Source organism: Mus caroli, chromosome 3 (genome assembly GCF_900094665.2).
Source record: "Mus caroli chromosome 3, CAROLI_EIJ_v1.1, whole genome shotgun sequence".
Lineage (NCBI taxonomy): Eukaryota > Metazoa > Chordata > Mammalia > Rodentia > Muridae > Mus > Mus caroli.
The window spans coordinates 76,881,443-76,909,039 of record NC_034572.1 but is presented as its reverse complement, the minus strand read 5'-3'; the positions used below and the strand labels follow the sequence as shown (position 1 = coordinate 76,909,039).

General features: G+C 41.1%; 1 protein-coding gene across 1 annotated transcript in view; it reads left to right on the top strand.

The window, feature by feature from the left end:
* Mnd1 (meiotic nuclear divisions 1) overlaps positions 1 to 27,597 on the top strand; it is a 61,180-nt gene that overhangs the window by 29,931 nt on the left and 3,652 nt on the right. The window contains exons 5-7 of the mRNA XM_021158687.2: positions 2,733 to 2,807; positions 14,421 to 14,535; positions 25,428 to 25,472. Of these exons, the coding sequence (XP_021014346.1) occupies positions 2,733 to 2,807; positions 14,421 to 14,535; positions 25,428 to 25,472 (235 nt within the window). The remainder of the gene's footprint in view (positions 1 to 2,732; positions 2,808 to 14,420; positions 14,536 to 25,427; positions 25,473 to 27,597) is intronic.

Here is a 27,597-nt window from a genome sequence, read left to right as displayed (position 1 = left end):
CACCACTGTTCTCGTCGGAAGCTCAGGAGGTGGGACAGCAGCCTGCTGAAGAACTACTGGCTCACTGACCCATCTTCAGTGGCGACCAGCTCAGTTCATTCCCCTCAGAGCCCTGGTTTGATTTAGTTCCACAGGGCCTATTAGTAAGTATAGCATATGACTTCTTACAGATCAAAACAAGCCCAAACCTAAAACCAGAACAGAGTGCCAAGCCTGATGGCAGGGGCTGCCTGCCAAGAGCTACGGTTCCCGTGGGCTTGGGGTCAGTGTATGCAAACTAACAAGGACCGCCAGCCTTCCCCGGAAGCATCTGAGCCTGTCATGGAGATTGTGCCCTGTGTTACCAAGATACTTAACATGACAACTCATGGACAGTAGACATGTACCTGAGTGTTTCATAAAAATATATGTATATATATATATATATATATATATAAATGTATGTTAGGTTTGTTTTACATAATTATTAACTTTAAGGCCATGGTGTCTGATTTATTTTATAAATAACTTTCATGTTTTTAAATATGAATGTGTATTATTTTAATTGGAGAATTCCCCTGTTCCTGAATTGAAGTGATGTATACACTTAAAGATTATTTCAGGTAGATCCTGCAGAATGTAGAATATTAACTTTTTAAACTTGGAGGTTTAAAAAAAATCAGTTGGGCTCTTCATTGAAGAACTGGATCTTGTTGCTAAATTTCAAGCCTTGATGCTTGTTTTGGCTTAGCAAGTTGCCACATGTGTTTTGTTCTAACTTAAGATCGTGTCTCTAGAAGAGGCACAACTGTTCGGCTTGCGACGTCTGTGTGGCCTGTAGACGTGTGCTGTCAGTCGGAGCCTGGAGAAGCAGTGAAAGGATGTTGATGGTGCTTCCTGCTCGCAATTTCAAAAGTAGAGGCATCCCGACAGTAGAGCTACCCGCTTCCTAAAGATGCTGCTTCTGAATTTTAAGCAAGACTGGTATTTAAATACTCATCACCCTCTATATAGCTAGATTTATATTGTGAGAAGTCAGTTTCTTTTCAGCTAACAAATTAAATGAATGTAGCCCTCAATTACTTCCCAGATGTCTGTGATTCCAGAGTGACAGAGGCATGGAGGATACTAAGAAGGCTTCACTCCTGAGTCTGGAATTTCTTAGCTTATAGTAAAAGGTGTGGTAGACACTGGATGTTGGGAATTTGCTGCGATTGTTTACTTACTCAGAGACTCGGGTGAGAGTCACAGTTTTGAGGGGTCAGGAGTGCTCTGAAATTTGTCAGTCTTTCCTAGGGAAATACTTGTGTGGGTCAGGAGTGCTCTGAGGTTTGTCAGTCTTTTCTAGGGATATGCTTGTGGATTCTCCATACTCACTGTCTGGATTGACTTCCGCATGGAATTTATCTGCCTTTTAAGCCGAATAAGATGATTACATTAATTAATTAACCAATTAAATATGTCTAGAATTGGCAGCAGGTGACAGAGTCTTTGTCCTCTGAGAGATTAATGTGTGGAGTGCAGCTCCTCTCAGATCCCTTCTTGGGAACAAGTGAGATACAGACCTATTGAAGTGCGCCGTACAGGTCTCTATGAACAACCTGTGGTAGTTTGGAGTGACCTTAGTCAAAGTGAAATGAAATTTAAATAGAGATTTTTAAAGGAGATATTTCTGAATTTTCAAATACAATTTCTAACCAAAGTAATTTGAGGTAGAGTTTATTTGTGGATAGAAATGGAAAAGAGCTAAAGATTATATAAAAGTGTTGAAGACATATTACTCAGGATTGGGTGTAGTGTGGTCTTTAGTCCCAACACCCGGGGAAACAGAAACAGGGTATTCTCTTTGAGTCCCACTATGTAGTGAGGGCTACATAGTGAGACCTTGTCTCAGAAACAACAAATTTTTTTTAAAAAATTAAAGGTATTATTTTTTTGGATGAAATAAGAAAACACTTAGTTTTTGTGCAGGCGAATTTTATGTTAGCTTGACACAGGCTAGTCATCTGAGAGGAGGGAACCAACTGAGAAACTGCCACCATAAGAGCTGAAGCAGTTCTCAACCTGTGGATCTCAGATGACCCTTTGACAGGGGTCACCTAAGACCATTGGAAACACAGATGTTTAGACTAAAATTCAAAATAGTAGCAAATTATAGTTATGAAGTAGTGATGAAAATAATTTTATGATTGGGGGTCACCACAAGATGAGGAAGTGTACTAAAGGGTCGAAACATTAGGAAGGTTGAGAACCACTGCTGTAGAGCATTTTTTTAATTGATGGGGATTAATTACTAATTAATTAGTAAGTAGGGAGGGCCCAGCCCATTTGGATGGTGCCACCCTCAGCTGTTAGTGATGGACTTTATAAGAAAGCAGGCAGAACATGCCATGAGGAACCCTTTCATGGCCTCTGCATCAGTTCCTGCCCCAGGATTCGGCTCTGTCTGAGTTCTTGTCCTGACTTCCTCCAGTGATGGACATGGAGGTGGAAGCATAAGTCAAATAAAACCTTCAGGCCACAAATTCCTCTTGGTCACGGCGTTTCATCATAGCAGTGGGAACCCTAACTACGACACCTTTCTTTAATTCTACTCTAATGATTCATAATTTTTTTTAAATTAGAAAAAATTTTTGGTGTAGCCTTTAATATTTTTTCTAACACATGCTGAGCCAAAAGTCTGTTTCATTTTGTCTTCTAAAGGGATCTTCTAGGCAGCTTCTCAGCAACTTATTTCATGTTTGATTCTCTAGCTGTCAGAGGGAAGCCAGAAGCATGCGGACTTACAGAAGAGCATTGAGAAAGCAAGAGTTGGCCGGCAAGAGACGGTACGTTTGTGTTCTATAAGTTACATAATAATATAAATGTGTGCATGTGTGTCTATTAGACAGAATAGAAATGAAAATCTTGGAGCCAGGCTGCCTGAGGTTGAAAATCTCCTAAATTCTGTTCTTAATTTTCTCAGTTGTTACATGGGGAATAATAAAATACGTTTCATTAGGTTATTGTGTGGATTAAGCTAGTTAATATTTGCAAAGCTCAAAGGGACATCTGGTACATAGAAAGCCCTATTAAATACTTATGTACATTTTTTAAGTGTTGTAAAATCTTTTGGCACATAAATGGAAAATGATCAACATAATATTCTTGTGATGGCTGTATTTGGTCATCAACTTGACTACATCTGGAATTAACTAAAACCAAGTGATTGGGTACACTTGTGAGGTACTTTTTTTTCTTTAAATCATTTGAAGTGGGAAGACCCACTTTTAATCCAGATCTTTTGAGGTGGGAAGATCCACTTTTAATCAGAGCCACACCTTCTGGTAGCAGCCTATATAAAAGACATGGAAGAAGGAAGCTTGCTCTTTTTTTCCTGCTTGCCCTCCTTCTAATTGGCAAGTTCATTCCTTCACTGGCATTAAACCCTCCTTCTTCAGGATTCCTCTGTCTCTGTATCTCTCTCCATCCCTCCTTTCCTCCATTCCTTCCTCTCTCTTTCAATATGTGTGTGTGTTTATTCATCCTGTCAGTTGTTTCTCTAGAGAATCCTGACTAATACATATTTGGTACCACAAGTGATTCCAGAGCAACAGAAGTATAAGAATGAATTTAAAAGCATCCAGAATAGGTTTTCAAATTACCAACACCTACAGTTATTGAAGCCTCTCCTAGACACTTAAACAGTATTAAAACCCCATGGGATGAACTATTTTATAGATAAATGTATTTGATTATTTACCAGCTGTGAGAGACAACAGATTTGGTGACTCCATATATAAAATGTTTGACAGTTTGTAGGAAAAATAAGGAAAATTATAATGCTGGTTTGTTGCTCAGGGCATCTCTGGATAATTTGACAAAGGAAAAAAAAAAAACCTGTGCTCTGTGATAAAACTAAGAAATGTGTAGCATCTCAGAACACAGTGAAGGACAGCAGTGCACTCGGTGATAAGACTGACCAGCTCCAGGTGCACAGAAACAATCTAAAGGTTTCTAAGTGGGCCCTGGAAGAGAAGCTTCTCTCCAGCAGCTACAGAGCTTTAGTTTCAGAAAGTCAAACTGAAGCCTTCTTTTCAAGTCCTAGCCTCTAAGGATGTTAAAGTGAGGACTGTAACTGGTAAAGAATGGGATCCTCTAACTTGGGATGGAGATATATGGGAGGTCCCTACTGAGGTTAAGAACTTGGAACCCTCAGATTCTCCAGGGTTTATCTCACTTGAGGAAATAGTCTCTCCACTCTCAGCAGAAGATGCACTCCACTCACATCCCTTGAAATACTGCCTTTTCCACCATGGATTGAGGAAATTAATTTTTCGTTGTCCAATAATCCACAGTGGTTTTCCCTTTAAGGGGATGCTAGGTGAGATAACACTGACATTCCCTAGGCCACCAATAGTTGCCTCTAGACCTACAACTGAGTAAAGACTAAGCAGCTTCCTAGAAGGGAGACAGGAAGTATATATAGTCCACGAGGATGTGTGCCACACTGCCAAACAGCTTAATGATTTTGCTAGTTTATTCAAGCAATCATTTGGGGAGTATGAGTGGGAATGGATTTTAATGATGGAAGGAACATAAAGTGAATCAGACTGAATTTATTCATAGAGGCCCTCTGAGTAGAGGAGATTCTATGTTTAATATGGAAGCTTGCTCAGTTTTAAATGGTATCAAAATTCTGTTTGGTTGGCTGAAGCATATGTCAAAAGATGGCCTACAGAAAAGGAGTAGAATATGCCTAATATCCCCTGGCTGAGTGTTGATGAAGGGATCTTAAGGCTCAAGGAAATTGCAGTGCTAGAGTAGACGCACAGTGTAAAATGTAATCCTGCACTATGGTGGGTCGAGAAGACATGCCCTTCATTAATCATATGAGACAAAGTGGTGGGAGGGGCCCCAGAACATTTGAAGAGCTCCGTTGTCACCCTTTCCTTATGCCAGACTTTAGGGTTGGAGACACTGCTGCTCTGTTGGATGAATTAAACACAAAGGGTTCATTGGGCCTGGAAGTAGCACTGGCCAAAGTGGCAGCACTGATTGGCCAAAGGCAAGGTGAGCATACTTACCATAATGGGCAGCACAGACAAAGAGATCTCCATCATAGCCTAACGCATAATGGTAGCACAGACAAAGAAATCTCCATCATAGCCTAACGCATAATGGTAGCACAGGCAAAGAGTGTCCATCATAGCCTAACTCATAATGGGCAGCACAGACAAAGAGATCTCCATCATAACCTAACTCATAATGTGCAGCACAAAGTGATGTTTATCACCATAAGCATGACTTAAGTGAACCTTTGGTACTGGCTAATCAGTTGTGATGTTTTCAGGCATGAAATAGAAAGCCTACTACATTTTTATTTGAACTATATAAGCAGAGAAAAACAACAAATGAAAGAAAGGCTGCTACATTGGATCATAGCCTGTGAACCAGTTTCCAGACTTGAGCCAGTTTGCAGACCCAGGAACCCTTAAATGAAGGGATGGCCAGGTTCCCCTGGAGAAAGATCTTGATAAAATACCTGAGTTTTACTGTTAGCCTTTCTTTATGTGGCCTTCCATAAGGGTAGCTGTACACTGGAGAAAGGAAACAATCAGACTTTCAGCGTCAGTTGGACACTGATTCTGAATTGACACTGATCCAGGTGGGGAGAACCCCAAAAAGCATTGTGGCCCTCTAGTTAAAGTAGGGGCTTACGGAGGTCAGATGATAAGTGAAGTTTTGGCTGAAGTCCAACTCACTGTGACATGAGTTCACAGTTGAACTCATCCTGTAGTTATTTTCCCAGTCCCAGAATGTATAATTAGCAAAGATATGCTTAGAAGTTGCCAGAAGTCCCATATAGGCTCCCTGACCTGTGCAGTGAGGGCTGTCATGGTTGAAAGGACCAGGTTGGAAGCCTTTAGAGTTGCCTTTGCCAAGGGAACTAGTGAGCAAAAGACAATATTGCATCTCAGGAGGAATTGCAGAAGTTAGTGCCACCATCAAGGACTTGAAAGATTTGGGGTGATGATTCCCATCACTTCCCCCTTATCCCTCCTTTCTGGCCAATGGAAAAGATGGATGTACCATGAAGAATGGCTGTTGACTTCTGAAACTCAAGTCATGACTTCAGTTGTCGCTGCTGTACCAGATGTGGTGTGACTGCCAGATCTACCAACAGCAGAGACCAACACTGAGCCACAGATAGTGTCTTTTCTCTGTGGAATGGACAACACTGTCCTTCATAGAGTAGATACTTTATCTATGAATTTGCCTCTCCCTCATATAGTGCTTCTGCCAAAATCACCATCTGTGAACTTACAGAATGCCCTATCCACCATCATGGTATTCTATACAGTACTGCTTCTGACCAAAGAACTCCCTTCACAGCCAGAGAGGTGTGGCAGTGGTCTCACGATCATGCAATGTACTGGTCTTTCCAAGTTTCCCAACATTCTGAAGCAGCTGCCCTGATAGGAAGATGGGATGGTCTTTTGATGTCATAAACAGTGCCAATTAGGTGACAGCACCCTGGAGGGCCAGGGAGAGTTTTCCAGAACACACTTCTCCCATAGCCAGGATCCATGAATCCAGGAATCAAGGGATGGAAAAGGCAGTGGTTCCACTCACTATCATCCCTAGTGACCCACTAGAAAAATTGTCACTTCCTGTTCCCATGACCTTAAGTTCTGCTGGCCCAGAAGTTTTGGTTCCAGAGTGGGCAGTGCTTTTGAAAGGAGCACAACAAACATTCCACTGAACTGGAAGCTCAGACTTCCTCCTGGACACTTTGGGCTTCTGAAAGGAATAACTATTATTTTACAGGCTAAGAAAGGAATAACAGTATTGGGGGGGGGGGTTAACTGATCAAGTTTACCAGGGAAAATTGGATTGCTTCTCACAATGGAGGTAAGAAAGATTAGGCCTTGAGTGTAGGAGATCCTTTTGAGTGTCTCTTGGTGTTATCGTGTCTGGTGACTAGAGTCATAGGAAACTACAACAACCTAATCCAAGCAGGATGACAAAGGGTCCATACTGCTCAGGAGTAAAGATCTGGGTCACTCTTCCAAGAAAAGAGCCAAGACCTGCTGAAGTACCTGCTGGGGTGGAGGAAATATTGAATGGGCCGTAGAGAAAGGTAGTTACAAATACCATCTAAGGCCGTGTGACTAGTTGCAGAAACTGGGACTATAATTGACATGAATACGTCCCTCATATTTTGTTAAGACTGTGTTTGTACAGATATTTGTGTTTTCTTTCCTCCATTTCTTTATCATATAATCTAACATCAGTTAAGAGAATATCATTGGTTATCATGTTTAAGTCTGAGATACTGAAAGAATGTCCTTTAAGGGACATTGCCACCTATTCTAAATTTATAATAAGCTTGCAGTTGTATAAGGTATGGTTATATAATGTTAGACAAAATTATCACCTGATTAAATATATAATATACTTACATTGTATGTATATATTATATGTGGGAGAGTTTTATCATGTTAGATGTAATTATGACCTGGTTATTATTTTTATTTAGAAATTAAGCATGACTTAAGGATATATGATTGTGTGTGTTAACCTGACAAGGGGTGGACTTGTGATGGTTGTTTTTGATTGTGAACTTGACTGTATCTGGTATTAACTAAAATCTAAAGGACCGTGTATGTTATCACTGTGTGAGGGTCAATATGTGATTTAAGCTGTGATAGAGTTTCTTTTATGAACTTGAGTGCCCTTGTATTCACTGTATAGATGTTAAGATTGCAGTATCCTTTCTGTGGATTTTTCCTTTGAGTATTTAGTGTCTTTCCCTATCTCTCTGACTAGTTTTGGTTGCATAGTAAATAGTGGCTCTGCCAGCTGGCTTCTGAGGTCCATCTGCTTGGAATATCTTTTTACATCATTTTTCCCTGAGGTGAATTCTATTGTTCATGGTAATGTGTTTCTTGGATGCAGCTAAAGGATGAAACCTGTTATGAATGAATCCACTCTGCTAAACTGTGCTGTTTTATTGGGAAATCGAGACCATTGATGATGAGAGTTATTGATGAACAATGTCTGTTTATTGATTCCTGTTTACTGTTGTTGAGGTGGATTTTTTTGTTTTGTTGTTTGTTTTTGTTTTTGATCTCTGGTCTGATATTATTTATTTCTTATGTTGTCTTGGGTATTATTAGATTTTTCAGGTTGAAATTTTCCCTCTAGTGCAACCTTTGGGAGTCAATGACCCTTTCACGGGGGTTCCTAAGACCATCAGAAAACATATATTTACATAACAATTCATAACAATAGCAAAATTACAGTTATGAAGGTGGATTTCTGAGTTCAAGGCCAGCCTGGAACAGAGTGAGTTCCAGGACAGGCAGGGCTATACAGAGAAACCCTGTCTCAAAAAATCAAAAAAAAAAAAAATATTACAGTTATAAAGTAGGAATGAAAATAATGTTATGGTGGGAATTCACCAAAACATAAGGATAGCAGCATTAGGAAGGTTGAGTACCACTGCTCTAGTGTTTTCTCTAGGGCTGAGTTTATAGATAAATAGAGCTTAAATTTGGTTTTATTATAAAATATTTTTCTCCGTCTATTGTGATAAAAAGTTTTGCTGGGTATATACTTTGGGATGGCATAGTAAGAGTCTCCTAGAGTCTCTCCAAGCCCTTCCAGTTTTTAGAGTCTCTATTGAGAAGTGAGATGTTATTGTAGTATTAAACTCCCTTTAAATGTTATTTATTCCCTTGCAGCTTTTAATAAGCTTTCTTTGTTCTGTATGTTTGATATTTTATTATTATGTGATGTGGGGAGTTTCTTTTCTAGTCCAGAGTCTGGAGCTCTGTATGCTTCTTATACTTTGATAGATATTACCTTCTTTAGGTTGGGGAACTTTTCCTCTCTAATTTTGTTGAAGATATTTGCTGTGCCTTTGGTTTGGGTTTCTTCCTTTTCCTCTATTCTATCATTCATAGAATTGTCCCTTTCATAGTGTCCCTGATTTCCTGGATACTTTGCACCTGATATTTTTAGATGTAACATTTTCTTTGACTAAGTTACCCATTCCTTTCATTTTGTCTTCAACGACTGAGATTCTCTTTTCTATCTCTTGTATTCTGTTGGTGAGGCTTGCCTCTGAGTTTCTTGTTTGAGTTTTTATATTTTTAATTTTTAGCTTTCCCTCAGTTTGGGTTTTCTTTACCGATTCTATTTCCATCTATAGTTCTTGAACAGTTTTCTTCATTTCATGGATGTCTTTAATGGATTATTTCTTCTTTAAGGCTCTCTAAAATAGTCTTAAAGTCTATTGTAAAGTCCTTGTCTTATGCTTCAGCTACACTGCATTTTTCAGGGCCTATTGTGGTAGGGTTGCTGGGCTCTAGTGGAGACATGTTGTCCTGGCTGTTAATGGTTGTGTTTTTATGCAGGTGGCTTGTCATCTGGGATTGGGAAGATTGTAATTTTAGGTGCTGATGTTTGGTCTTGTCTTTGTTGAGTGGGTGTTTTGCTCCTTGGTTTCTTTTGCCCTCTCTGGTTCTTAGGAGAATGTGGTGGCTGTGAGTTGCCTGGTGGAGAGTAATTCTGAGATCCTGACAGGTATGGCCACTGGGGGCTCCAGTTAGGATGTATTCTTAGTGAAAGCTGATACTTGAGATGGAGCTGGGCTAGAAGTGGGGAGGTGCAGATAAGGGTTCACAGAGGGAAGAATGCAGAGTGTGCCTCTGGGATATGCTTAGCCACCCTGACCCAAACAGGTGCAGGGAAGGAGGAGAGGCCGGAATTGGCAGTTTATAGAGTTCCCAGAGAATACATGCTGGATTGGAGGCTTGAATGAAAGGATGTGGGGAGGGAGTAGTGAGGGAGGGAGAAGATCTATGGGTTCTGCTAGAATTGGGGGCAGGGAGGAAGAGGAGGCTACAGCGGGTGGTGTCATACAGATGTGAGCATGAGACTGGGCTATTGGGTTTACAAGAGACGAGAGACAGTGAAGGCCTACCTGATTTCCTGGCAGACATGGCAGGCAGGTTCCCAGGAAGTACCTGCAGAAGGCTGAGACAAAGGGATGTGGATGGGATGGGGGTAAGGGTAGTGGAGGCTGTAGGAGATCTGCTTGATCAGATGGATATGGGGGTAGAGAGGAACCTAGAGTTTTGTACTCTACCACTGGGCTACACATGCCCTTGGCCCAACCTGTTTGACTATTAAAAGTGCAGTATGTGCTTTAATGTGCTACCAGAGATTTTGTATTTTAGAATCAGGTACTTTTAGCTTCCTCTTTATTTCAACAATGGAGTTATAAAAATGTTTTAAGTCAAGTGTGGTGGTTCATGCCCGTAATCCTAGCACTTAGAAGGCTGTCTGGACGACATAATGAGTTCCAGGCCAGCCTGGAATATGGTGTGAAACGTGACTCAAAACAAACATACAAATGACAGGGGATGTAGCTAAGTTGGTAGAACTTTTGCTTAGTGTGTACAAAACCATGGGCTAAGCCTCAGTACTGCATAAACCTGGGGTAGTGCTTGCCTGTAAGCCCCAATACTCAGGAGGTCCAAAGTTCAAGGTCATTCTCAGCTACATAGGAAGTTCAAGTCTGGCATAAGGAGACTCTAGTTCAAAACAATGGTAACTGAAAGAAACAAAGGGAGGGAAGAGAAGAAAGACAAAGAGTTGAATAAATTCTCTATATTTTAACATTAAACATCAGCACAGACTACTAAACACTCCACCTTAGCCTCTGTTCCTATTGCTTGATTGTGAAAGGGAGCAATCTGGAAATGCTCTGCACTACAGAAAGGACTGTTTCACAGTTTATAGGGAGTATGTGTTTCCACATTTACTTCAGATTTATTCTTTCATGTTAGTTTTCAGCAGTCAGAGATAGAAATTGGATGTCAGTAATTTTCTGTATACTGTTTAAGGGAAGGTCGCCTCTTGGCATCACCCAAACCTGCTATTTCTGCAGTTGATAGTAGTAGTTGCTGCTTCTTTGTTCCATTTCTTTTTTTCTGTAACACTGGCAGTAGCTGAGAGAAGCACCTACAATGAGTAGTGGCATAGGCATGTCTGGAAATTGTCAACCAGGTTACCGAGTATGAGTCAATCCATGTAGACGGTGGAGCTGGGGGTAGGGAGGCCTACTGTCAAGCCACAGCAGAGCTTTCAGCCCTCAGAAGAGTATAGTAATTCAAAAAGGCTCCTAAGAATGTCTTAAGACAGGAAGTTTCAGAAGTACTCTATTGAGGTTTTGTCTTTTATTGTCTACTGTAATACTAAGTGTGGGCCCCCAAGAGTCTGAAGTCTGCATGTAGCCCCTGTGACCCTGTCCCACGTTATTTCTGATTGGTGAATAAAGATGCCAACAGCCAAAAGTTGGGCAGATACCTATTCTCCATATTATCAGAATCTACTTTCCTACTGAACCCCAAATTATTGCCATACTATATTTCATCTGACTGTTCTTAACTCCATTTTGCTAGCCCACAGGGCCATGTCTTTATGGCTCACCTAACCCATGGCAGCTTCTCCTTCTCTCTCCTGCACCTTCACCTTGTTCCTCTTCTTCCTCTTCCTCATCTGACCCCAAGTCCTGGAAACTGAAACCTCACCTATGTCTCTTCTGCCCAGCTATTGGCTGTTGGCATGTCTTGGGGGCCTGTGCTTAGCATTACAATAGACAGTAAAAGACAAAACCTCAACAATTCCCACTTTTAGTCCAATAAAGGACTCTTTTCTCTCAGCAACTATAACAAGTATGCAAATTATTAGGTATGATATATACTTGTAACATCTGGTTCATCATATTTGGTAATTTAGATAAAGTGTTTTATCGTCTATCCTAAGTTAAAGGGTTTATAATTCTGTTCCTCAATCATGTTTGATTTTTAACTTGTATTACCATCTGAAAGCCATCCTTTTAAATCTAGAACACCTTCTTTAATGCTAAACAACATAAGCTCAATTATGAGACTATAACTAGTCTTCAACCCCGTCAGAGATTTAAAAAGGAATATATATTCAAATATATATTGCAGGTATGCAGTATGCAGGAACATAACTTCCAAAATTTAAACAGTTGGCAGAGACAGATGACTTCCTGGACAGTCTCCATTGTTCCTTACAGTGTTCGAGCATCTATCTTCAGCTTTCTGGCCCAGAACATCTGAAGCAGGAATTATGAATGACTAGCTTACCCTGCCTTAGCAGAGCTTAGCAGTTGACTATCCTGCATCTGTTTGTCCTTTTTGAACAGCATTCTATCTGTAGATGAAATTAGGGCTCTTTTTTTTTTTTTTTTTTTTTTTTTTGGCCAGTGACTAGCTGTCACAAATGAAGCAACACCTCATGGAAGTATTTGTGCTTAATTCAGGGTTATGAGTAGGAAAGTAGATTCTGATAATATGGAGGCTTGGTAGTTGCTCAGCTTTTGTGCTGCTTAAGCCTTATTAAAAATATAAAGGCTGTTTGTGTTTTTTTTATCTGGGAACTCAATAAGCAAAGGCGGGGCTGGGTTTAAATAATTTCTACAACAGTACTCACCCTCTGTTAGCGATCAGTCATGGCAATGCTGCTGAAGAAGTAGCTACACTGGGTACATTGTCAGGTACTTTCCAAGTGCAGTTTGTTTGCCAACAGTGTAAGGAATGGCAGTCACCTATCGCTAGTTCTGTATTTGAGGAACTGGAAGCACGAAGGCATTGAATACCTTGGCAGAGGTTCCTGCACTGGTGCCATCTAGGCTGTCTTCACATCCAGGTGCCTGCAGAGTTGTCATTGCACTCACATGGGTGTTCTCCCTCTGCTTCTCTTCTCTTCACTAGCCTTCCCTTTTCCTCTTTCTTCTGTCAAAGCATGGATCATCTGGGCTTAGATAGCAAGGAAAGACCATTCCGTTACATCCTACTTAGCCTTAAATTTATTTCTCTGAGCTGTGTCAGTGTGGCATTTACTAATTATATTTACCCATTTGTATTTAAGTCATGCATAGTTCAGTTTCTCAGTCATAGCTACCATAATGGCACACATGTGTCTAATGACCCTGCAGTGGAGAGTGCAGAGCTAGGATGTCCCCACCATGCAGTGCTCTATGGGCTGGGCTGTTCTAGAGCATCTTACCGTCTAGACAGCAACAGCAGCAGCAAAGCCAAAGCTAGAGAACAAGGAGAAAGTGCACAGAGGCAGGCAGGGAGCCTTGGGCCAGTTCCAGGCAGGCCATTTGAACTTTGACTTTTGCCTTAAATTTATCTGAGAATCTTTGCCAGCATTTGATTTTGTGTGAAATTATTTTTCCAATTTCACAAATGTTAGTCACACATTTGTAGCACCATGGCATCTCTGAGTTGGTGAAGCCTCTGCCTGAAATGTCAAAGGGTACCTGTCTGTTGGCTCATGCTATTTAAAAGCCTTATGTTGTTCATCTTGAAAGAAAAATGGCAGGAGGCCATTTCTGATCCCTTTAAATATTTATAAAGGTTAATCATTTAAAATTGAAAAGAGCTCTAGAACTTTTTTCAAACACTCTTTAAAGAATAATTGCTTAATGACTGATGTTGACAGAAACTATGACTTACATGTGTTAGCACAAGCCATGAAACTACCCAAAAAGTAGTGCGAGTTTTCCCCTGATGTATGGCAGCGTCATCATCTTTGAGTTCATCCATGTTAACCATCCGTTCCTGCCTGCTTACAATTATTACACTCAGCATATTTATTTTATTTAATTACTCATATCTATGAAAAGCACTGGAGAGTTCAGTGAAGGACGAGAATTAGACTTACTATACTGTTCATACATGTGAGTACAAGCATACCTCAGTTTCCACAGCGGGAGTGGCTCCTAGACCTTGTGAGATACTAAAATCTGGATGTTCAAGTTTGTTATTTAAAAAAATTGGGCCAGTGAGGCTCACCAGGTAAAGGCTTTCCAAGCCTGACAGCCTAAATTCAATCCCCAGGACCCTCGGAATGGAAGGAGAGACCTGGCTCTTGCAAGTTCTCTGATATCCACACAAATAATGCATAAATGAACATGCCAATTATATATGTCTCTATAATACATTTATGTAAAATGCATATTTAGATATAAATGTAATACATGTCTACAAGATGGCATAATAGTTGCATATAGTTTTAATAATAATCTTTTAAGTAATATCTAGATTACTTATAATTCCTACTACAACAGAAATGCTCTGTAAACATTTGTTATGTTGTATCATTCAGAGGGTGAGTGCATTGAGAGAAACTTCTGTACATGTTTAGTACAGGTGGTGGGGGTTGCCTTGTTTTGTTGTGTTTTTTAAGTAGTTTTGATAGTGGATAATTGGATCTTCAGATGCAGAACCCATGGACACTGAGAACTGAGTAGATAAATATAGCATGTCAAAACATGTATTTTTGAAATTTATTACATTACACATAAGATTTTATTTGGCCTAACTGTACATAAAATCCTTTAAATCCAGGAAGAACGAGCCAGGCTTGCAAAAGAACTTTCTTCATTTCGAGACCAAAGGCAGCAACTCAAGGCAGAAGTGGAAAAATACAGAGAATGTGACCCACAGGTTGTGGAAGAGATACGTAAGTTTGCATCATAACTTGAGCATCTTTAATGTGGTAACCGGAGACTTTGCATCTCTACTTGCCCAGAACGATCCTTTCCTTGTTTATGAGAAGACCGGCTTCCTCCTAAGCCACTTCAGTGCTGCGCGTGCAGCTATCTAACAGAAAGACACTGCCTTCCGCATGATGTCTCTAAAGAGACTCAGTCCAGCCCTGAGTGGTCACAGCTTTGCCGCTGAAATCATTTCAAGAGTAAGGAAGGTGAGCCGGGTAAGGACAGTAGAGGCGTAAGACGGTCAGGAAACTGAGAGGTCAGAGAAGGAGCCGGGTGCTCTCAGGCACCTCCAGTCTATGAGGAAACCTACTGTTACCGGCTAAGAAAAGGGTACAGAAATACGAGAGCCTGCCAAGTTGTAAGGTTGTCTTATGGATGGATACACCAGTGACTTTCTTGTAACTGTGGAGGGCAGAGGACAGCTTACAGCAGCTGGTTCTCTCTTCTTCCCATCTGGATCTCAGGAGTCTGACGCAGGCCATCAAGCTTGGTAGCGAGCACCTTTGACCACTGAGCTATCTTACCTGCCTTATTTCAATTTTAAAATTGAACCCTCAAAGCTTGGCATTATTTATGTATTTATATAATATAAAATTATAATACTTATAGAATTTTAAAAAACATTATAAGAATTTAACATTAAACTGTTTAGGAAAATATATATAACTTTTCCCATATTTTTCTATTTAACTTACTTTTGTTTAGGGCAAACTTTACTAAGTGTATCTTTTTAAAACTCAGACATAGTACATGACTAAGACTTTGAGAAAACTGCAAGTACTTGGTACATTAGAAGTAGCCAGCGCAGAGTTGGATTGTAATTAAGGTGGCCTAGCTGGAGTGTGTGTGTTTGGGCGTGTGTGTGTGTGTGTGTGTGTGTGTGTGTGTCTGTGTGTGTCTGTGTGTGAGCTGCTGTCTTTTAAGAACAAGTTCTTTCTATGTAGCCCAAGCTGGCTTCAAGCTAGCAAGCTAGCAATTCCCTTGCCTCAGGCTCCAGAATGCTGGAATTACAGCACAGTCAGGGCCACCTGCCCAAGGAAACACCTGTGACCATACAGTGGAGACCATAGAACAAAAGATCTTCCTTGACTATGGCCAAGCAGTGTAGAGCGTAAACAAAAGGAAACTAGCCAGCTAAGCAAGCAAGCACTGCCCTAAAGAAACAGTGGCAAGGGGGGCCACTTGACACTGCAGGGAGAAAGGAGCAGACCAGGCAGAGGGTCTGAGGAACAGATTTGCTTCCTGGAAAAACCTGAGAGTTTGAATTGATCACAGAGGGATTAGGCTGCGTCAGGGCAGGTGAATTCAGGACCTGCTGGAAGATACAGCCATGCTGATCTGAAAGCAAGTCACCTGAGGGTGTTGAGCCGGGGGTAGAAACAGATCTGGGAAGCTCTTCAGGACCTTAGGCACACCACACAGCTGCATCTCGAGCAGGTGACCTTTTGAGAGTGGAAGATTAGTGAAGCTAGCTTCCTGGTTGCCACCTCCTCTTTGGTTTCCTGCTGCTGTGAGCATCTATGTTCACTGAAGATCCTCTGATTTTACAACTTTCAATTGAAATAGCTAATTTTATAGAGCTAAGCACTTTGTTCTTCTGAACGGTGAAAAAGAATCTGTGAGAAGAGACGTCTCTCCAAACACAGAATTTGTTAAGAATGGCTGTCTCAACGAGTTCTACTTCCATCTCTGTGAAAATCTTTGTCTCTTAGGAGGCAGAGGCAGGCAGATCTCTGAATTTGATGCCAGCCTGGTCTACAGAGATAGTGCCAGGATAGCCAGGGCTACACAAATAAACCCTGCCTTGAAAAACCAAAAACTAAACCAAAATAAAGCATCTTAAAGAGCAGCACTGTCCAGCTGCTGTGCGGTGGTTGTCGCTGCTTCCCGGGAGCAGCACTTCCTTTCTTCGTGTCCCACGCACGCCTCTCTCTGTTTGGGAGCTGTAACTGTTCGCTCTCCTTAGTGAGGATTTCAGATTTGCTACTTCGTGATTCTCACGGTACTGCACCAGGTGGTTCCTTGGGCAGGTGACCCTGGCCAACATCACTTATGCATCATGAGACTCAAGATTGAAAACAGCTAACTATGGCCAGGTATCTTAGCATGCCCATAACAAGCTCAGGAGTACTTACAAAGATCCAAAATCACCTAGCAAAACAGGCTTGCTTGGAATGCAGACTAATATCTCCAGTTGTGCAGCCTAGGAAAGTGTGATGCAAACTGAACAGTGTCAGTCAGAACAGAGTAATGAACAAGAGGCAGAACCAGCGGGGCAGACCATCACAATGGTCACATTTCCTGACAGGAAAACTATCTCTGACGTGACAATTACACTGATTGGATTAATAGCTGATCGCTTTTTGCCAAGGATCAGATTAGTGTATTTGAAAACAGCGGAGAGTAAAGTTAGATATTAAACTTGTGACCATGAGCTGAGGACATCGTAGTTTCACATATGTGTAACTGGACTCAGAAAGGAGTGCAGTGCCTGCTAGACCAGGGAAATATGTATAAAAATAAACAATTGTTTTAAATTTTAATGAAGCAGATTGTGTACTGGCTATTGCCTCCTATACCATATGCAGTAAATTATTCATGAAGTTTTTCAGTGAAAACTACGATTTCCACAGATCCAAGAAACTTAAAATTGTTAGTAGCAGATGTCAGAAATATCATCATTAAATTTAAATAACTTTATTAGGCTCTAACTTCTAACCCCAAATGTTAATGTCCTTTTTTATAATGAAGATTTTCATAGGATTTCAGCTATCAAGTTAGTCAGAAATAATTGGATTAAAGGATTATGTGGTTTAGAAATTGATTGTAATAGGATTTAGCTCTTGACAGCATGGCTCGTACACTCACATTACAACAATCAGGCTTACCCAAGTTGTCCTCCATTCATGTGGGGCAAGATTTCCTAATAATAGTCCATAGAGACGTGTCTAATAGTAATTTGTTTTTAAATAATGTCTGCAGGAAATATTTGCAGTTCATCCTTCCGGTGGGATAATTGATGCTATTCACAAGTTTAGTTGTCAGTAACTAGGAAAGCGAAAAGTCAGAGCAACAGTTTTATTTTTAAAAATACTACGATTTTAGCTACCATAGTCATTATTTGAACAAGATTAAGTAAAACTAGATGTAGAAACTAAATTTTCACAAAAGTACTTGAAAGTAAGCCAGGCGTGGTGGTACATACCTACAGGCCCAGCTGTCTGGGAAGATGAGGCATAAAGGTCAGAAGTTTGAGGCCAGCCTGGGCAGCTTAAATCCTGCTTTGTTTCCTGAGCGCTGGGTGTGTGCTGCCTCCACCTGGCTGCCATGGTACATGGGCGTGCGCCACTGCTGCCTGGCTGCCTGTCTATATGTAAATGATCAGTTCTGTATTAAATATTATCGGACTTGCAAAGAAAGAAGAGAATGTACCTCACAAGCTACAATGTAGAGGCTGCTCCGAGCAAGCAGTGCTAAGCTCAGCAGACAAGTTCATCGAGCTGCTCTAAGCATATTCACCAAAGGAGAGCTGCCTATAAAGATAAAGGAAGGCCTAAGCAACTCACAAAGCACATAGTATTAGTAAAGAAATAGAAGCCGTACTAGAAGGACTGAGGAGAAACTCTGGAGTTTAGAACTGCAGCAGCCGAACTGAGGTCAGACTGCACACAGTACGGATGGAGCTGACTGGGAAAGAGTCAGCAGAGTGAAAGATGGCACCATGGCGATGCTCTGAGCTTAGGAAGAGGAAGAACCAATAATGAGGAAACCTTTCAGACCTAACACCTGTGGCATCACGATCAAATTGTTGTAATTAAGGGCAATTTTGAAAGTAGCAAGAAAGAACCAAGTCGTAGTCGTAATCAGGGATCGTCACTGAGATTAGCCACTTTTTCTACTTAGAAATCCCGAAGCCAAAAGCATTTGGGGCAGGGAGGGGTCTCGGGGAGGATGCATTCTGAATAATGAAGGAAAGCTGTCAGTCAGGGATTGTATTTCCAGAAACAGGTCCTCCAGAGATAATGGGCAAAGTAAGATATCTTAGTGAACGACTACTAGCTTGTAGCAGAGGAACCCTTCAGAACTCTGAAGGGAGCTCTTCACATGGAGGGAAAGTAACATTGGCACCTAAGTTGCTCAATATGAAGAAGAAAATCACTAGTGAGGTTAAGTAGACAATTTACATATACCGCATATATTTACCTTTTAATCTGATTTAGGAGGCATCTGTGTAAAGCAGTCCTGTCTGTAAGTAACCACGTGGTGTATAAAGTACAGTCCACCGCCACAGCCGCATACCTGATGAAAGTGATGTCATCCAGCGGGAAAGATAGGGAAATAACGTTGAGACTTATCTGAATTAGAATGCTAAAGAGTCAGACATTAGTGCCAATCCTTAGGATAGTCACCAAAATACCAAAAGATAACAACACCACCCCCAAGCACATGGTACAAAAACCAGCAGGGGAAGCCGGCGTTAAATTTCCTTTGTAGAGTATTTCTGGCAAGCAAAATCTGTGAGTTTCTTTTCTTTTCTTTTTCTTTCTTTCTTTTCTAAGACAGGGTTTTCCTGTGTAGCCCTGGCTGTCTGGAAGTCACTCTGTAGACCGAGCTGGTCTTGAACTCAGATTTGCCTGCCCCCTCCCCTGCCCCTGCCCCCGCCCCCACCCCTGCCGAGTGCTGTGTGCCACCACTCAGCTACCCTGAGGTTTTTTTTTTTTTTTTTTTTTAGTTTTGCGTGTGTGTGTGTGTGTGTGTGTGTGTGTATGTTTTACATTATTTTAGAGTGCAGAAATTTGAGGGAGAAAGGGAGAAAGATAGAAAAACTTTAAATAATTCCACTTAATACAAACATTAGTTATGGAAAAATTGAAAGATAAAAGGGACATCTGACCAAGTGCACCCGTTTCTTTCTGTTGCTATGATAAACACCGACCAAACATAACCTGTGGATGAGAGGGTTTCCTTTGGCTTGTGGTTCTAGAGGGTGAGTCCACAGTGGTGAGTGAGGCGTGGAGCAAAGAGCTGGCCAAGCACATTTGAACTACACACAGAAAACAAAGCATCAGACAGAAGCCATCGGTATCTAAACTCCAGAACCCACCCTAGTGGTGTGCGTCCTCCAGCAAGGCTCTGTCTTCTAAAGGTTCTGTGACCTCCCCAAACAGTGCCACCAACTGGGGGGTGGGGGGGTGGGGGGATGGTTCAAATCTGAGAGAATATGAGGGATATTTCTCATTTAAACCATCATACATGGGGAATGACAGAATGTCATGTAAATAGTATCTAATTATACTAAGGGAATATGGCTTGTTTCCCAGTGAAAAGGCTGGGGAGGCCAAGAGGGAAGGAAATAAGTCAACTAATTATATGCCACCTAGAAAAGACTCCTATTTAAAGACAAAAATATTTTAAAGGAAAAGGCTGGAGGAAGACTTACAAACAGTAATTGAAAGGGGTCATAGCAACTACACTAAGAGCAAAGAAAATAGCCTGTGAGGTGAGTTACTGCCAGTGTGGCAAGTGCAGCTGATGAGGATGATGACGACTACGACGGGTCAGAACATACAGGTCATGTGTGTGCATGGGATGGTCTGAGAGAGTAACCTCCCCTGCAAGCTCCTGTACTTGTATCCTGGTTCCCAGCTGATGCCACTGTTTGGGGAGAGTTAGGAGCTGCAGCCCAGCTGAGGGAGTTTGCCCAGGAGGCAGGCTTTGAGAGTTTGAAGCTTTTTATCCATTCCCTTTGATCTTTGCCTCCTGTTTGTATTTAAAGCTCTCTGTTGCTACCTCCATGCCTCCCCGATGCCTGCTGCTTGCTGCCTCCTGACCATAATGGAACTCTTTAAGCCAGAATATATTTTTTTCTTCATAGGGTGCCTTTGGTCATGGTGTTTATCATAGCAACAGAAAAGCAATTAATATATGCAGATAAGACATGAATTATAAAATCCATGGGGCAAAAGCCTAAAGAAGTAAAAGGACAGATAGATTCGATAATAATAGCTGAAAGCTCTAGTATTTGAATACTGAATAATTCTTTGAACAAGCAGTTGAATGAGGAATGGTGTAGTCAGCTCTGTGGCTCACATGCTCCTCATGCAGGTGGTCCAGCTCCGGGTTAAATCCTGAGTATCCCTTTGCTAAAATCAGATGAACTAGAACATAAGGATGCAGATTTACCACTGAACTACAGATCCAGACAGTGGTCAGTGATGGAATTCTACCGAATGTTTAAATGACTCTTTGAGCTGAGAGTAGAGAACTGTGTAGGTTAACACTCAGTGCCAGCATCATTCTGCTGTCACAGCAAGACAAAGAGGTAACAAGAAAGGAAAATTAAGTTCATAGTGAAAATCTCAACCAAATACTCGTCGGCCCAGTGCAGCAGCCCAGGAGAAGGATTACTCACCTGACAAAGTGTCACTTATCTTGAGCACGTAGGGTTTGTTGTGCCTGTGAAACAACATAGCTAACCTACAAAAATGCAAGATATTATAAAATAAAAGTTAGTGGGAGGAGGACAACCAAATCTTTGTCTACATAAATGAAAAAGAATTGTTTTGCTTTTGTTTTGTTTTAGTTTTTGTGTGAGGCAAGGCCTCACTGTGTCCCTTTGGCTGGTCTAGAATTCATTATGCAGACCAGGCTGGCCTATTAATTGTAAGTTATTCCCCCTGACCCCTGTAGAGACAGGGTGTTGGATTAAAGGTGGGTACCACCACACCCAGCTAAAAGACATTCTTTTTAATTTAATAGTCATATGCAATTAACAGTATTCAGTAAACTGGGGCTGGACATGAAGTTCCTCAGTCTATGCAGAGGCCGTGCTCCTGATGGAATTCTCCCTCATCACGAGTTCCGCCTGGACTAGGAGTTCTAGCCAGGGCAATCAGTCAAGAAAAACAAAACAAACAAACATAAAAACCTCAGAATACTCAGTCTGAAGAGGAAGAACTAAAGGCAGTTGCTTTTAGATTATATATTTTTGTAGCTATATAGACAATCTTCATCATATTTATATATGTGGAAACAAATGCCCCCACAATAAATTTTCAATAGTATTTATATAAACAGAAGTAAACATCCCTAAAACTATTCTGACTAATAATGTCCGAGGTTTACATTACCAACATGTCAATACTTTAAAAACCATATGTGTGGGGATTTTTTAAGATTTATTTATTATTATATGTAAGTACACTGTAGCTGTCTTCAGACACACCAGAAGAGGGCTTCAGACCTTATTATGGATGGTTGTGAGCCACCATGTGGTTGCTGGGATTTGAACTCAGGACCTTTGGAAGAACAGTCAGTGGTCTTAACCACTGAGCGGTCTCTTCAGCCCCACCATATGTGTTTTCTTTGTTTGATTGTTTGGGTTTTGCTGTGTCCAGGCTGACATTGAATTTTGGAATCTCAGCCATTTCAGATGCTGGGATTTCATTACCATGCTCAAGTTCATTTGTATCTTTGTATGCTAACACTGAACAAATAGAAGCTGAAGTTAAGAAAGGAAAATCTGTGGTTTTGCATTGTGTCAAAACAGATCAGATGACCTATGACTAAAGCTAGCAGAAGGGTAAGATGTGTCTGAAAACCATGAAACACTGTTGAAACAAAAGAAAGATGCCAGTCAATAGAAAGGCATGCCAGGTTTGTGGGGTGAAAGGCTTAATATTGTTAAGGCGAGCATACTCAGATGTCCTTCTCCATGATCAGTGAAGACCCCATCACAGTTCTACCTGCTTCTTTCTCAGAAGTTGATAGAGTAATGCTTAGGTTCATATAAAAGTAGAAGTGATCCAAATAAGAAAGAATATATTATTTAAATATTGAAGACTAATTTTCTTAATTCCAAGTTTAATACAAATGTCCAGCAGTTGAGGTGGTGTGGTGTTGAGTCATGGGAGACATCGATCAGTGAAGTGGAGCTGCGAGTCCAGAAGTCAATCAGGATTATGGATTGTCAGGCCACTCAGCTGAAAAAGAAATCTTTTAATGCTGTTGGGCACAGTTAGATCTACAAGTGCAATAAATTAACCCAGACCTTACTGCTTCTGCTTACCATAGCAAAAACTGAATGCTCCAAAGACCTAAATGTAAGGGCTCAAGCTACAGTTCTCTCAAAAGGAAGCTTTGGCATGTATTTTCACCTCCTTGGATTAGCCAGTATGACAGTAACAACAAAAGAAAGCATACTTGAGTTTTATCAAAACTGAAAACTTTTCCGAATAGCAAGATTGTAGAAAGATAAATAATGAGAAGAATGTTCTATTTGACAAATAGGCAATATCCAAAATATATAAAGAACTCATAATTCCATAGTAAAATGATCAAAATGCCAGCTTAAGTGGTCAACAGATTAAACAAACATCATAAAGAGCTCATAATTCAGTAGTAAAATGATCAGAATGCCAGCTTAAGTGGTCAACAGATTAAACAAATGTTCTTCTATGGAAATAAACAAATGGCCAATAAAAACACAGCATTCATCAGTAGCAAATCAGAACCATAGTGAGATGTCTGTTCACATTCCTTAGGGTGGAATTCCCCCCACCCCCACCCATTTTTAATTTTATGTGTTTGGGTGATCTGCCTGTGTATATGCCTATGCCCCATGTAAGTGAAGTACCCAGAAGGCCAGAAGAGGGTATCAGATTCCCCGGGACTTCGGTTATAATTGTTATGAGCTTCCATGAACCCAGGTCTTCTGAGAGAGCAGCCAATGCTCTTAACCGCTGTGCCATCTTTCCAACCCCAGATGGCTACAGTTTTGGTTTTGGTTTGTTTTTAAGATCACAAGTGTTGGCAAGGATGTGGAGAAATTGGAACCCTTGTGTAGCTGGTAGGATTACAAAGTGGTACAGTTACTTTAAAAAGTAAAGGTCTGGTATGATGGCACACACTTAGAATCCTATCACTTGGGAGCAGTGGCAGGAAGATTCTCAGGTTTAAGGCCAGCCTGACAGTGAGGTTCCAGATGAGCCAGGAACTTAAGGTAAGACCCTGTATCAAAGAAACAAAGAAAGACTCCATCTCAGATTATCCCTTCCTCAAAATAATACAGACTATGCAAGTCAGCAATTCTATTTCTTACACCCAAGAGAATTAAAAGTATGTTCAATGCAGTATTGTTAGGATTAGTGGAAATGGCCCAATGTCTGTCAGCAAATAGGTAAGCAAATTGTGAAATGCATTTTACTATAAAAAATGATGGGTATTGATGAACCCTGAAAACACTGGTGTACAGAGAGAAGCCAAATTCAAGAGAATACATGTTTCCTTCACAGTAAGTATCCCCACAGAGTAAAGCCATAAGATGGAAAGCAAATGGGTGGTTGATGGGGGCCAGAAAAGGGGGGATGTTGTCTGCTTTGTATACCTGGTGTCCTATTGTTGATAAGATGTTCTATAATTAAGATAGCGGTAATGATTGTACAGTCCATTGATTTGATAGGGTGAAATCTGTCATATATAACTTATGTTATTTTCAATCAAAAATAAACATCAGGACTAGAGAGATGACTCAGAGTTAAGCTCTTCCAGGAGACCCAGGTTCAATTCCCAGCACTCACACAGCGGCTCACAGCTGTCTGTAACTCCAGTTGCAGGGCCTCTGACACTACTACGCCGATATACATGTCGTACATGTAGGCAAAACACCAACACATAAACTAAAAATAAATAGATTATTTTAAAAAGTAAATGTCAGCGGGACATGGTGGTGCATACCTGTAATCCCAATACTCAGGAGGCAGAGGCAGGCAGATCTTTGTGAGAAAGTGAGTCCCAGGCTGTCACACCGAGAAAGCCTGTCTCAAAAAAGCAACCAACCAACCAACCAATAAACAAAATGTCATCATTGTGAGTAATATTTATGCCTAGTTGGTTGTGGCATTGTTAGGTTCTATCTAAGGTGACTTGGAAGATATTTGCACAAATACATTTAGTAGCAAATCACGTAGTCATTACTCTAAATTTTTTGGTTTTGTTTTGAGACAAATTCTTACATGTAGTCCATGCTGGTCTCAGACCTGAGATCCTCCTGTCTCAGCCTCCAGCATGAAGTAACAACCATGTGCTTAGCTAAGATTATGTATTTACCGTATAAAGTAAATGAAACATTTTCTCCTATGGGATTACTTTCTTGCCTCTAAAATGTTTGTTTTGATTTGTTGTGTAGACAAAGTCTCTTAGAACTCACTATGTAGACCAGTCTGGTTGGGACCTTTAAGAGATCCCCTTGTTTATGTTTTCCATGTGCTAGGATTAAAGGTGTGAAACACCATATCTCGATTTGTCTCTAAAAATGTTTAAAGTTAGATTTATCATAGTGTAGGAATATATATAAAACTCTTACCACTAAGTTGTTTTTGTCATTTGACACGGTACGTTGTTTCAGAAGCATCTCATTTAAACCTGTACTTTAGAGGCTGGCAGGGTGACTTAGGGGATGAAAATGTTTGCCACCAGGTCTCACAGTCTCTCCAAGGCGACCTCTGACCTCCACACCTCTGCTGTGCTACCCCCAGTAAACAAGCAAACAGACAAAGTGTGTCAAATAAGCCTGGGCTTTAAAGAAGTCAGTACAGTGGGGGTTGAGGTTTAGAACAGGGAGGCCGTTCACATTGTCTTCCTGTTCTTTACTGAGTGTAGCTGAATAACCTAAACTTTTCTTGAGCATTTGAGGAGGTTTTTAAGACCCAGTGTTAGAGTACCATTTGATCTTTTTCATGGTAATTTCTAATGCATGTGTAACTTATAATACATTGATTCATATCTGTAGAGGATTGGAGATAGTTTTATTTGTATAAATAAATGCATATTATTTTATCCTTTTTTTTTTTTTCAGGTGAAGCAAATAAAGTAGCTAAAGAAGCCGCCAATCGATGGACTGGTAAGTGGGACAGTGACTACAGCAAAGGCTCCGCCGTGGCATACAAGCCAGTGTCTTCACACGAATTATGACTCACCTTTATAAAAGTATATTTCTGTTCTGTGAGGCCAGCAGCAGCTCCAGGTCCAACTTCTGTGTGGCTTTGCCTAAGCTAAGCTCCTGATCACTGACCTTTCATCTCTAATGAGGTGAAACTGAAGTTCATGTGGCTTTGCTTTTCTTTGGTGCTGGGGATTGAATGTGAGACTTCACACATGGCAGGCAAACACCCTCCCGTTGATCTGTATCTGCAGCTTACAGCTTCATGGGTTTGAATTTAGAATCCATTTGGGAGTATCATGGAATCCTGAAGGTTTGTCTTCTGCGAGTAAGAAGCGCTAATGTGTTGTGAGGGCTCTTTGCTGCTTTACTGTTATGAGTGTCTGTGGTGTATGCTCATCTTATCTCTGTGGTAATCCTCAAGGCAGGTGTGATCATTACACCTCAGTGTGAAGAAACAGTCAAGGTCCAAGGAGTGCACAGCCACAGTGTGTTGTGCAACAGGAATTAGACCAGCTTTCTGAGTCTTCACTGGAAGCCTGCTTGCTTTTTCTGGTCTACATTTAAGAAGTAGGAGTTAATAGGGCACTGTGGTACCAGGTGTGGTGGCACCTGCCCACAGCTTAGTGGTTGGGAGGCTGAGGCAGGAAGACCCTGAATTTAAGGTCAGCCTGGACTAGATAGTGAGATTCCATTCTGCATCGTCTTTTCTCCCAACAATGCACTCTGTGTATCCTAAAGAAGACGTTATTGCCGGGCGTGGTGGCGCACGCCTTTAATTCCAGCACTCGGGAGGCAGAGGCAGACGGATTTCTGAGTTTGAGGCCAGCCTGGTCTACAAAGTGAGTGCCAGGACAGCCAGGGCTACACAGAAAAACCCTGTCTCGAAAAACCAAAAAAAAAAAAAAAAAACAGAGAAGACGTTATTTAGGAGAAAATAATGATAGTTGTGGTTTATACACAAGTATGATTAACAAGATTAAACCTGCCAGAAATACCCCTGATGTTTCTCAATATTTGATAATAAAATGGTGGTGACTGAGTGTCTCCACCTGGGGACAATCTAACGCTGCCCATGTATTAGTTCTATCACTGTGCTCCCATGGGAGGGTATGTCTAGGGCTCGAGCAGAGACGGAAGAACTTACGGGCTGGTGAGTCTCAGGTTAGCCTCGGAGAGCAAGCATGTGTGCTAGTTTCCTGCTGCTGGTTCAGGCTGTGTTTCACAGAATGTTTAGACCTCATTTCCCATAATCCATTTTATAATAAAATAAGTAGGAAATATTAATAACCCTTTGGCCTCCTAATTATCAGTCAGTCTGTCTATCATATATCTATCATGTTTATTTTATTTATATTTATTTTATTATGAGTTGTTTCCTAAACAAAATAGTGCTTTAGTGAAGAAAAGAGAAGAGAAAAAGAGCAGACATTGTATCAGGTGAAGTGTAAGTGAGAAATATGTCATTAGGTATGGAGACACATGTCTGTAATCCCAGCACTCAGTAGTTGGAGCAAGGAAACTAGTCTTGGCTATGTAGTGAGTTCAAGGATAACCTGGCTACCTAAGACCTTCTTTCCCAAAGATGCTAAGAACAGTAATAGTGATAACAAATATGGTATATAAATTTGATAAATGTTAAATTTTGAGTGTGCTAATGAAGCAAGTGGCCTCATGGATTAAAAAAAGGATGGTTGGGCGGGGGGGGGGGTTGCTGAGATGGGTCAGGATCTAAGTTAGACCCATATGACAGAAGGTGAGAGCTGAGTCTGACCTCCACTCATGCACCATCTCACACACACACACACATGCTCACTTTGCCCCTACCGCACACAACATAAATGAAAGTGTATGACTTTCCTCCAGTAGTTTGTGAGGAACAGCACACAAGTGGTGGGAAGGGCAGCTCGTGTGTGCGGCAGAGGGTAGCCGCTCACAACGCCTCATTTGCTCCCTGACCCTTTGAGCTTTTCTGAACTTGTGCCCTGTCTGGTCTCTGTGAATAGTGCCTGCCTCTCACTTTGGGGGACTGAGTAAGAGCCTGTGGGCTCCTCTCTTCAGATGGATTTCAGACTGAGCTTCCCTC